The 12,417-nt window shown below is 42.7% G+C and overlaps 1 protein-coding gene across 2 annotated transcripts; it reads left to right on the forward strand.

Annotated features, from left to right (window-relative positions):
* The first annotated feature begins 13 nt into the window (after positions 1–13).
* Positions 14–7,487, forward strand: LOC116311272 (aldo-keto reductase family 1 member D1-like). Of its 2 annotated transcripts, none has more exons than XM_031728368.2 (9): positions 14–313; positions 509–676; positions 826–942; positions 1,249–1,326; positions 1,957–2,079; positions 2,364–2,473; positions 2,667–2,832; positions 7,172–7,254; positions 7,361–7,487. In XM_031728368.2, exons 1-9 carry the CDS (start codon positions 137–139, stop codon positions 7,401–7,403), a joined length of 1,065 nt encoding a protein of 354 aa, XP_031584228.1. In that variant the 5' UTR covers positions 14–136; the 3' UTR covers positions 7,404–7,487. The 2 variants fall into 2 exon arrangements, with proteins under 2 accessions (XP_031584228.1, XP_031584301.1); XM_031728441.2 differs by having other exon boundaries at positions 1,273–1,326.
* Positions 7,488–12,417: the final 4,930 nt, after the last annotated feature.

The raw sequence follows: 12,417 nt of genomic DNA on the forward strand, positions 1-12,417 counted from the left end.
TATGATTATAAGAGTGTTTTTGTTTTCAAGTTAAATGGTATTCTGAAAAGCTGGTGAAGAATTGTTTTAAAACTGGACAAACTACTCTGGTTCAGATTAAAGGCACTTGCGCAATTGAGTGGAAGATAATGTCTTCATGGTTCAAGGTTCATGGCCAACCTATGGGTTAGCCTTGAGAGAAGTGCGCTGCAGTTCAATTGTGCACATTTTGGACACAAACATGAATCTAACAGCAGAAAGCCACAGAATCCCTTTGAGTGATGGTAACAGTATTCCACTCCTGGGACTGGGCACCTATGGGGACCCTCGAACGGTGAGAAAAATATCATGTAGTCTCTGTGTTTCTAGATTTAGATTGCTGTGTTTAATTCACATTTTATGTGAGGCTTATTTACCTTTAGTGATTTGATTTTCATCAGTTAAACAGGATCACTGAGAAGTACACACTGTGGGTGTAGCTTAAAAAAATTAAAAAAAAAAATGTATATTTTCTGTGAATTTTTTAAAGACACCCAAAGGCACTGCACATGACTGTGTCAAGTTGGCCATAGATGTGGGCTACAGGCACTTTGATGGGGCATTGGTATATTTCAATGAGCATGAAGTGGGTCAGGCCATTAGGGAGAAGATAGCTGATGGAACCGTTAGAAGAGAGGACATCTTTTACTGCGGAAAGGTAATATTTTTTAGCTTTTGTTTAATCAACTTTCATTCCTACAAACCTTTAAGAACTAATCATGTTATTGCAATGGTCTGCTGCCCGGATATTTGAATGTTCAGGTTGTTTCAATTCTTTTTTAAATTTAGCAATGTTTTTTTTCTCAGCTCTGGAATACCTTCCATCCACCAGAGTTGGTGAGACCAGCCTTAGAGAGGACATTGAAAGCCTTAAAACTTGACTATGTGGATCTCTACATCATTGAGCTTCCAATGGCCTTCAAGGTTTCTAAAAAATCTTCTTACAAATTTTTACAATTAAGTATTTTTAACTATTAAATACAGAATTAGATAATAGGGGTTAAAACACAGGAGCTGCATAGCAAATACTGGCCCTTGCCACATTACACACATTAGAATCAGATAAGATTATGTAGACAGGTGTTTGGTTAAGATTGGGTACCTGGAATCAGGATGTTTCTTTATTAAGCGTTTTGACCATGACTGCATTGTGCCACCTTTGGTCACCATAAATCACATGCTTAAATAACCACTTTTAATGCAAAGTATTTAATTATGCATATATTTTAGCCTGGAAATGCCTTTTATCCAAAGGACCAAGATGGAAACTACATCTACCACCACACAGATCTCTGTGCAACATGGGAGGTGAGCTCTGTTTGTTGGTGATTCTGTCAAAAAGTGGAATGTAGAACCGAATGGCTATCACTCATTGATTGGAACTTCCGTGACCCCAGATCACAATGTTATTGAAGCAGTGTTGGATCATCTTGACAGAATGGAACAAAAGGCAGTCAACACTGAAAGAAGAGCTTTGAATATCCTTCTAGCAGCCTGGAGAACTATTCTTGAAGACTACTTAAAGACATTGCAGGCTGTGTTAAAGAATAAAATTGAGCATGTCTAATAAACTTTCAAGCTTGTTAAAATTCTAAAAACTCTGTTTTGTTATATGTATAATTTTATATTTTGGTTAGTCTGCACCTATTTCCCATTTTGCAAAATATTTTTTAAAAAGGGAGATGGCTCACGACTTTTGCACTTGCATTTGTACTGTATGCATCCAATAAAATATTAGGTAGGCATTGTTTTATCTTATTCAAGTGTTCTTACATGTTAATACTGGTCAGAGTATTTTTTTCTGCAGCACATTACTCTCAAGGACTGTGTCATAAACAGTTTATTTTCCTTGTGTCTTAGCTTGTCTTGGCTATCTCAGTTAGCCTGTAAAGGTTACTGCTATCAGTCTTTGATAAGGTATTAATATTCTTCTTTCAGGCTTTAGAGGCTTGCAAAGATGCTGGACTGGTTAAGTCCCTGGGAGTCTCCAACTTCAATCGCAGGCAGCTGGAGCTGCTTCTGAATAAACCGGGTCTCAAACACAAACCTGTATCCAACCAGGTGATCCCAGTTTGTTTCCTGACCCCTAATGACATCACAATGAGGGTAGTCTACAAAGTAAAATAGTACTGTACAGTATACATTAGTATTCTGGGTTTTTAATAAGAAGGCATTTCTAAAGTAGACTCTCTGCCAAAAAATAGTCAAACACTGTGCTGAAATACATTTTCTTTCATTAATCTAGATTAAATGGAATAGATTTTACTTTTGATTCCCATCCAGTTTCCTTCCTACTTGTAAGACTGAGCCCTGTCATTTTTTACCTTCTTCTTATTTACCTTTAGGTCGAATGCCACCCATATTTCACACAACCAAAACTTCTAGAGTACTGTCGTCAGCATGACATCGTGATTGTTGGCTATTGCCCAATTGGCTCCTCCAGAGATGCATCTTGGTAGGTTTGAAAATATATACACTTATGTAGGCTGGTGTGAGGTTATTGTAATTTTATCACCCCTATTACTGTATTAATGTGAGACTGCAACAATAAAAACAAATTATTGTTGTTACCAAACCCTTAACATGACCCTAAGCAGAATTCATTTGGTAAATGACATGGTGCGTATTTAGCTGTGTCTCTTTTTTAGGGTGAATTTGAAATGTCCTCCTCTGCTGGACGATGAGGTGCTTGTATCCATTGGGAAAAAATACAACAAAAGTAGTGCCCAGGTGGCCCTGCGCTTCAACATACAGAGAGGAGTTGTAGTGATCCCAAAGAGCTTCAACCCTGAGCGGATCAAACATAACTTCCAGGTACTGTACCAACATTTTCAACTCTATGTGCACGTAAAGTCAAAGTTATGGTACCATTGCTGCCAGGTTTTAACTCTTACATGCATTTTTGGTTAAATTTGACCATTTTGACATTGGAGAACAGTAAATATACCCAAAAATGCCACCTTTCTGGCCTGAAATTTGATGATGTTCCCTAAAATGATCCAAAATATACAAAAATTTAAACTATTTTAAAATGTTATACTTTTGAACAGGTGCTACAAATTTTTGTAGGCTGATGCGCAACCCACATCCTAAACTCTGCTGTTTAACTCCCAAATGCATTTTCCTTACACATGTGGCACATTCAAGGGGAAATAAACAGGCCTTACAACAGTGTGAGATTTATTGCCAAGAAGCATTGTTACAACAAACAAATAATCCACCAAACACAAATATCCGTAGGTTTTGCAACAAGTTTAGTTATAAGTGCAATTACATTATTAGCCTACATGACTGGTGCTTGTGCTTCGCACCTGTAAACAAAAGTAAGCTTTATGTAAGAAAAGAATCTAACAATAAACTAATTAGGACCCATGTAGTCTGAGCTAAGTGAAATTAAAAAGAGATTGAAACAGGGATCAAAAGAGGGATCAGAGGTCATAAGATTATAAAGTCACCTGATCTGCCATTTCAGTGAATATAAGAAACGCTGAAATGCTGCACAGGCAATGCTTTGAATGCTCAGACTATTTTGCAATAACTTTTTTACTCTAAGTTTAAAATAATATTCCATCCATCCATCCATCCTCATCCGCTTTATCCGAAGTCGGGTCATGGGGCAGCAGCCTAAGCAGAGAAGCCCAGACCTCCCTCTCCCCAGCCACCTCCTCCAGCTCATCCGGGGAACACCAAGGCGTTCCCAGGCCAGCCGAGAGATATAATCTCTCCAGCGCGCCCTGGGTCTGCCCTGGGCCTCCTCCCGTGGGACATGTCCGAACACCTCACCCAGGAGGCGCCCAGGGGCATCCTTGTCAGATGCCCGAACCACCTCAACTGGCTCCTTTCGATGTGGAGGAGCAGCGGCTCTACTCTGAGCCCCTCCCGGATGGCCGAACTTCTCACCCTATCTCTAAGGGAGAGGCCAGCCACCCGAGGAGGAAGCTCATTTCTGCCGCTTGTATCCGCGATCTCGTTCTTTCGGTCACTACCCACAGCTCGTGGCCATAGGTGAGGGTCGGGACGTAGATCGACCGGTAAATTGAGAGCTTCGCTTTTACACTCAGCTCCCTCTTCACCACGACGGACCGGTGCAGCGTCCGCATCACTGCAGCCGCAGCACCAATCCGCCTGTCGATCTCCGCCCTTCTCCCATCACTCGCGAACAAGACCCCGAGATACTTGAACTCCTCCACTTGGGGCAGGAACTCATCCCGACCCGGAGTGGGCACTCCACCCTTTTCCGGCTGAGAACCATGGCCTCAGATTTGGAGGTGCTGATCCTCATTCCTGCTGCTTCACACTCGGCTGCGAACCGTTCAGTCAGTGAGCTGGAGGCCCCCACCGATGAAGCCATCAGAACCACATCATCCGCAAAAAGCAGAGATGAGATTCTGAGGCCACCAGTGGAAGCCCTCCGCCACTTGGCTGCGCCTAGAAATCCTGTCCATAAAATTATGAACAGAATCGGTGATAAAGGGCAGCCCTGGCGGAGCCCATCACTCACCGGAAACAAGTCCGACTTATTGCCGGCAATGCGAACCAAACTCTTACAACGGTTGTATAGGGATCGAATGGCCCGTAGCAGTGGGCCAGACACCCCATACTCCCGCAACACCTCCCACAGGACACCCCGAGGACACGGTCGAATGCCTTCTCCAAGTCCACAAAACACATGTAGACTGGTTGGGCAAACTCCCATGCACCCTCAAGTATCCTCGAGAGGATAAAGAGCTGGTCCAGTGTTCCGCGACCAGGGACGAAAACCGCATTGTTCCTCCTGTATCCGAGGTTCGACTAACGGACGAACTCTCCTTTCCAGCACCCTGGCATAGACTTTCCCAGGAGGCTGAGGAGTGTGATCCCTGTAGTTGGAACACACCCTCCGGTCTCCCCTCTTAAAGATGGGGACCACCACCCCGGTCTGCCAGTCCAGGGTACTGCCCTGATCTCCACGCAACATTGTAGAGGCGTGTCAACCAGGACAGCCCTACAACGTCCAGAGCCTTCAGGAACTCGGGCGGACCTCATCAACACCAGGGGCTCTGCCACCGAGGAGTTGTTTAACTGCCTCAGTGACCTCGACCCCAGAAATTGGCGGGTCATTCCCTCATCCCCAGACTCTGCTTCCTCCTCGGAAGACGTGTCAGTGGGATTAAGGAGGTCCTCAGTATTCCTTCCACCGCCTGACAATTTTCTCAGTCGACGTCAGCAGCGCACCGCCAGCACTATACACAGTGCAGGTAGAGCACCGCTTTCCCCTCCTGAGACGCCTGACGGTTTGCCAGAATCTCTTCGAGGCAGTCCGAAAGTCTTTCCATGGCCTCCGAACTCCTCCCACACCCGAAGTTTTTGCTTCAGCCACTGCCCGAGCCGCATTCCGCTTGGCCTGTCGATACCTGTCAGCTGCCTCTGGAGTCCCACAGGCTAACCAAGCCCGATAGGACTCCTTCTTCAGCCTGGTGGCTCCCTTCACCTCTGGTGTCCACCATTTGGTTGGGGATTACCACCACGGCAGGCACCAACCACCCTGCGGCCGCAGCTCAATGCAGCAGCTTCGGCAATGGAGACGCTGAACATGGTCCATTCGGACTCAATGTCCCCGTCTCCCTCGGAATGTTGTTGAAGCTCTGCCGGAGGTGTGCGTTGAAGATCTCGCGGACTGGGGCCTCTGCTAGACGTTCCCAGCACACCCTCACTCACGCGTTTAGGTGCACCGGGTCTGTCCAGCGTCCTCCCCGCCACCTGATCCAACTCACCACCAGGTGGTGATCAGTTGACAGCTCAGCCCCTCTCTTTACCCGAGTGTCCAGAACATATGGTCGCAAGTCTGGTGATACGATTACAAAATCGATCATCGACCTGCGGCCCTAGAGCATCCTGGTGCCACGTGCACTTATGGACACTCTTATGTTCGAACAAGGTGTTCGTTATGGCCAAACTGTGATTTGTACAGAAGTCCAATAACAAAACACCACTCGGGTTCAGATCAGGAGGCCGTTCCTCCCAATCACGCCCCTCCAGGTCTCGCTGTCGTTACCACGTGAGCATTGAAGTCTCCCAGTAGGACAACAGAGTCTCCAGGTGGGGCACCTTCCAGCAGCCCCCCAGGGACTCTAAGAAGGCTGGGTACTCTGAACTGCTACTCGGCGCATAAGCGCAGATGACAGTCAGGACCCGTTCCCCGACCCTGAGGCGCAGGGAACAAACCCTCTCATCCACTGGGAAAAACCCCAACGCGTGCCGGCAGCAAGCCGGGGATATTAGAATACCCACCCCAGCCCGCCGCGCCTCACCAGGGGCAACTCCAGACTGAGACAGAGTCCAGCCCCTCTCCAGGAGACTAGTTCCAGAGCCCAAGCCATGCGTGAGGTGAGCCCGACTATATCTAGCCGGTACTTCTCAACCTCACGCACTAACTCAGGCTCCTTCCCCACCAGAGAGGTGACATTCCATGTCCCTATTGCCAGTCTTGGCAGCCGGGATCGGTCCGCCAGGGCCTCCGCCTCCTGGCCGCCGCCCGACACACATTGCACCCGACCCCTATGGCGCCTCCTGCGGGTGGTGGGCCTGCGGGAGGATGGGCCCATGTCTCCTCTTCGGGCTGTGCCCGGCCGGGCCCCATGGACTAAGGCCCGGCCACCAGGACGCCCTCGGGCACCCTCCCGGGCCTGGCTCCAGGGCGGGGCCCGTAACCCTATCCCGGGCAGGGTAAACTGTTCCCTCGATGTTCTTTTCATACGGGTCTTCTGAATCGCTCTTTGTCTGGTCCCTCACCCAGGACCAATTTGCCATGGGAGACCCTACCAGGGAGCAAAAGCCCCCAGACAACATAGCCCCTGGGATCCCTGTGACACACAAACCCCTCCACCACGATAAGGTAGCGATTCACGGAGAGGTAAAATAATATTGAATTCACAAAGACATGAGGACAGCATTTAATGTTTGTAGTGATTATACATGGTTATACAATAAATCCAACCAGTTCCAGAATGGTTTTGCCATTTTCACCTTTCATAAAATCTCATGAAATCGTTATTGCTATTATTTTCATGTCTAAAGTAAATCAGGGCAGGAGATTGTGCATAATAGTTGTGTGTGGTTAAACAGTTGAATGAATGAATGGATGAATTTAAACAGAAGCAAATTTTTTTTTCAGATATTTGATTTTTCACTGACTGAGGAAGAAATGAAAGCCATTGAAGCACTGAACAAAAATATTCGGTTTGTTGAGTTGCTGATGTAAGTACAAGCTTTGACGGACAAATATCTAAAAAAAGATTTGTTGTATAATGCATGAACCAAATCCTATATATTAATGGTAGTAAACTCTTTTTTTTTAACTCAGGTGGAGTGATCATCCAGAGTACCCCTTTCATGATGAATACTGACCTTTGTAACTTTTACGTGATGTACTTGATTTTTAAGAAAGATGGAATAAATAACAGAGAAATAAAAGTTGACACTTTTGTTGACATCAGCTTAGTTTAGTTTGCTACCAGTTTGGTACATTTTCCACTCTAAACACTAGAGGTCTCTAGCTCACAGTGGATTAAAAGAAGTCTAACAGGCCCATAATTCATTGTTAATTCCACCAGCATAAACAGAAGCTGACACTAAATCAAATGAACATTTAAGACTAACACCTTGAGCCACCCTTTATTTCTTTAGATTTGCAATCAAGGAGCCAGACTTTTTTTTCAAATTTTTTAAAGTGGTCTCGAGCAATAGTTCTCCAAACTTTCTGCAGGTCTTTCAAAGTTTTTCTTTAGACATTGGATAATTTAAAATCATTTTTAGTCCAGTACCATTTTCACAGGAATGTATCTTTCGGCACTTTGTTACTAGTAGCCTGTCACAAAAATTCATGATTTGTTTGTGTCCAGTGATAGCACGATACAATAGTACTAACGACAAAAGATGAAATACTATTTTGCACCAATACAATGATAGCCAAAGAGCTATTGGCAAAACATTTGGCATACCTCAGCATGCCGTGTGCTGTGTCCTTAGAAAATCTGAGGAAACTGGGTGAGGAGAGGACAAAAGAAAAACAAGGCCTAAAAAAACTATTGACAGCAAAAATCTGTCTAAAAGTCATATCTTCATGATTAGGAAAATATAGACCTGAGAGATACATCTGGCCCTTCAGTTTTTATCAAGTCTGATCAAAAATGTTCTCAGTGGAAGAGTGGCTGTCAAGAAGCCATTCTTATTAATCAGAATCAGAATTAGCATACTTTATTAATCCCTAAGGAAATTATGTGGGTTACAGTTGCTCCAGTACAGTAACAGAAACTAGACTAGACTAGACTAGACTATGTAACAATACAATATTTTACATAATAAATATCAAGAATTGACAGAGGTGATTATAAATGAAACAGAACCAACTATATGATTGTGGTGGTTGTGTGAGTGAGCCATGCTGTATAAAGTGCTTTGAGTGTTCAAGTAGAAAAGCACTATAAGAACCAATCCAATGACCATTAACTGAAAATCAGTGGCAACATTTACTATACAGTGAAGAATACACTTTATATTGTAAGGTAGAACCTAAATAACACATAGAGAGAAAAACCCAACAATCATACGACCCCCTTTGAACGAGTACTTTGGCTCAAGGAGGGGCGGCTGTCTGCCGTGACCAGTTGGGGAGAGAGAAGGAAGACAGGATAAAGACATGCTGTGGAAGAGAGCCAGAGATTAATAACAAGTATGATTCAATGCAGAGAGGTCTATTAACACATAGCGAGTGAGAAAGGTGACTGAAGAAGAAATACTCAATGCATCATGGGAATCCCCCAGCAGCCTACACCTATTGCAGCATAACTAAGGGAGGATTCAGGGTCACCCGATCCAGCTCTAACTATATGCTTTAGCAAAAAGGAAAGTTTTAAGCCTAATCTTAAAAGTAGAGATAGTGTCTGTCTCCCGAATCCGAACTGGAAGCTGGTTCCACAGAAAAAAACTGAAGGCTCTCCCTCCCATTCTACTTTAAAATACTCTAGGAACAACAAGTAAGCCTGCAGTGCGAGAGCGAAGTGCTCTAATAGGGTGATATGGTACTATAAGGTCATTAAGATAAGATGGGGCCTGATTATTTAAGACCTTGTATGCGAGGAGCAGGATTTTGAATTCTATTCTGGATTTACCAGGGAGCCAATGAAGAAAAGCCAATATAGGAGAAATCTGTTCTCTCTTTCTAGTCCCTGTCAGTACTATTTAAATCATTGTAAACATGTACACAGGAGGTCATTAGAGAGATACAACAGTGAGCGTGTGCAGTCATCTGTATTACATCGTGGACGTTCTGTCATGGTTTTGAGGTGCATTTCAGAACTGGTGTTAGGGAGCTTGTCAAAATGAGTGTCAGTGCACTAAAAGTATATTTGGATAGAAAAACACACACTATGACATCTTAAGAAATAGTACATACATAGATTGGCCTCCCCAAAGCCCTCAATTAAGATAAGATAAGATAAGATAACCTTTATTAGTCCCACACGTGGGAAATTTGTTGAATTATTGAAACAGCATGAGATCATGAGATATTGACAGAGAACAGAATAAGCCCACAACCAAAGAAGATCTTTTAATGCCCCTCAAGATGCCTAAAGAAGTATTCCTGCAGACTACTTTTGCAGGAAAGTGTGCCTAAAGGTGATCATTCCCAATATTGACTTTCAAGCTTGTTAGAATTGTACAAAGTCTGTTAAGTTCCGTGACCTTATGTACTGCTTTTGCATGTATGTTTGCAAGTTTCAACAAGTCTCTGCAACAATTTTGCAGGAAAGTATTTTAAGAAAAGGGGTGGCTCAAGACATTTTCACAGTACACTAGTACACTTTATACAACAGATTGAAGATGGATAGGCTGAGGAGTAGCTCAATTCTTCTTAGGCAGGCCTTCTTGTAGGGTGTATGCGACTCAAGGAGGCCTGATTAAAAAAAATAACTTACATCAGAAATTATGCTTGGGCGGGGCTTTTCCCACTTGTGGGTATTTTCCCTTCAACGGTTATTTACAATTAAAGAATATACAAAAGAACCTGAGGCATATTTCAGGCCATGTCTGCACAGGTTTTTATCGCGTCACGTTTTTACTCAGTAAAATCCTTTGTGTTCAGAATCAGAATCAGAATACTTTATTAATCCCGAAGGAAATTAGGGAATAACATGTCAGGCCACTATGCCAACATGTTTTCCTAAATTTGATGTTTTCAGTTGTTGTGTTACTTGTGTCCTTATCATACTCCAGAAAAACCAAAATATAGCAGTATTTTAATTTAACTAAAAAGATATCAAGTAAGTGTGATACAAAGACCAAGATCATTTTTATCCATGAATGGGGGGAACTGTACAGCTCCTGAGGAAAGAACACTGTTGTCTATAAGATTATAATTTTCTTGTTGCAGTTCCTCCTCTGCAAGTTAACAAACTAACACATGTTCATGTTGAAGGTTCTGATGTAGTGTTTTGGACAATGATAAATGGGTTATCCAAAAAACTTAAAACCATTTTAAACCTATTCACTCATTTAAGGTTTAAAACTAGTGGGACAAAATAATATAATTTCAATATATGATGAGGTATTTTGTTGTTGTTTTTTTTATACTTTGATAAAAATCATTATTTTAAAACACATGGAAGTCACCAACTGCTATGTTTGCTCCCTTATGATGCTCCGCTGCAGCCACTTTTATCTTCGCTTTCACCTTTATTCACCATTAAAATCATGGATGAGGCAAGAGTTGTCTGTCAAACATTGATGTGAATTGCCTAATAATGTCTGTCTTGTTGCTTTAGAGAGGGGAAATGAGTTCATTTGGATCAATCAGAATTACAGTTGTGGGTATTTTATCACTGGCCTAATGCTTCTTGGAAAAAAAAGTTTTTGTAAATAGCTATATAACATCTTTTTTGTAACCTTAAATGACACATTTTAAGGTCACCCAATCCAGTCAAACTGCTGTGGATTAGATTTTAACCTCTAGTCTCAACAAGCATTAAACAAGATGTGTTTACACATATGGTTTAACCAGCACACTTCTGTTTGATCTATGGAGACCAGATGGACCCTGGAGAATGCACAGAGCAAGCTTGTTGCAGGTAACTAAAACTAAACTAAAAACTAAAACTTTGTATAAAAAAACATTTTCAATTAATGAAAATATATATTAAAGTTACACTTTTGAAAAAAGAAAACTAACTGAAATGACTTTGTGATATGAAAAATGAACAAAACTAAAATTAAATTTAAAATATACAGAGGATATTTCATTTGTTGATTATTTGTTTTTCTTTATTTTTTAAAATGAAATAAAAATAAAGCCTAATTATAGAATTCCAAGCTGTAAGAACTCTGGCACAGAGTGGCTGCACACTTAAGGGAGCAGCAGAAAAAGACAAGGAAACGCAGCCCATTGCTGAGCTCTCCAGTGTCTTTTACCTGGTTTTGTTTGTCTACAGATGTTGCTACAGAAGTGTATGAAGTAGCTGTAATAATTTAAAGCAGTGGTTCCACCTTGGTGAAGGTCAGAGTTGCATTTTTATCTATGAAAAGGGGCCCTGTGGGGGCGAAAAAAGCTTAGAGACCACTGATACCTGTTTGTACATGTGTTAACAGCGGTTATAGTGGGGTTTTTTAGACTAGTTTTTGCACTTCATTCTAAGTTTCTCTTCTGTATTTTCCTCTGTTTGTCTGACTACTTTACATACTCTGTATTTGTCTTTTTCGATGTAACTTTGAAAAAACTTTACTTACATTGCCATGCTCATATCTGGAACTTTTCAGATCCCCTGTGTGTTCAGTTTGTTACACTAGAGGAAACTGAAGGGAATCACGGATGGCTTCATTTGTATGGATAATGCATACGTTTTAAAACGATGGAACAGTGGGGGGAACAAAGGAGATGGAGTTGAGTGAGTTGGTGGGGGGGTGGAGTTAAGAACATCTTAACTCTGTCCTTAAATCTGTCCCCACCTCCACACAGATCCTCTGCATTGTGACCTTATAACAAATGCCTTGAACTAGACCCATCTGGACCCCTGTGGTGGGAAAAAAAAAATCTGAATGGGCTTCTGGGACTGTGAAGAAGGATTGAGGGAATAAAGCCTCCTTTTTCGTGGTCTGAATTAATGGCGTTTTTGGAGCCGGGACTTCATGAAGCAGGATGGATATTTTAATTCCCAGGAGTAGGAAAATACTGAAGAGAGACAGCAGAAACAATTAGAACGATACGTGTGAGCAGGTGATTCAAAGTTGCACATTCTAAGCATGATGCATTTCTGCATACCAGCCCCAGTAACAAACATGACTGAACATGTGTGCTGATGGTCCAGATAGTCCAACCAGTGTCTCCACCGTACTTTGTAGTTGCTCTCAGAACAGACCCTGGGAGAA

This window comes from Oreochromis aureus, linkage group 7 (genome assembly GCF_013358895.1).
Source record: "Oreochromis aureus strain Israel breed Guangdong linkage group 7, ZZ_aureus, whole genome shotgun sequence".
Classification (NCBI taxonomy): Eukaryota; Metazoa; Chordata; class Actinopteri; order Cichliformes; family Cichlidae; genus Oreochromis; species Oreochromis aureus.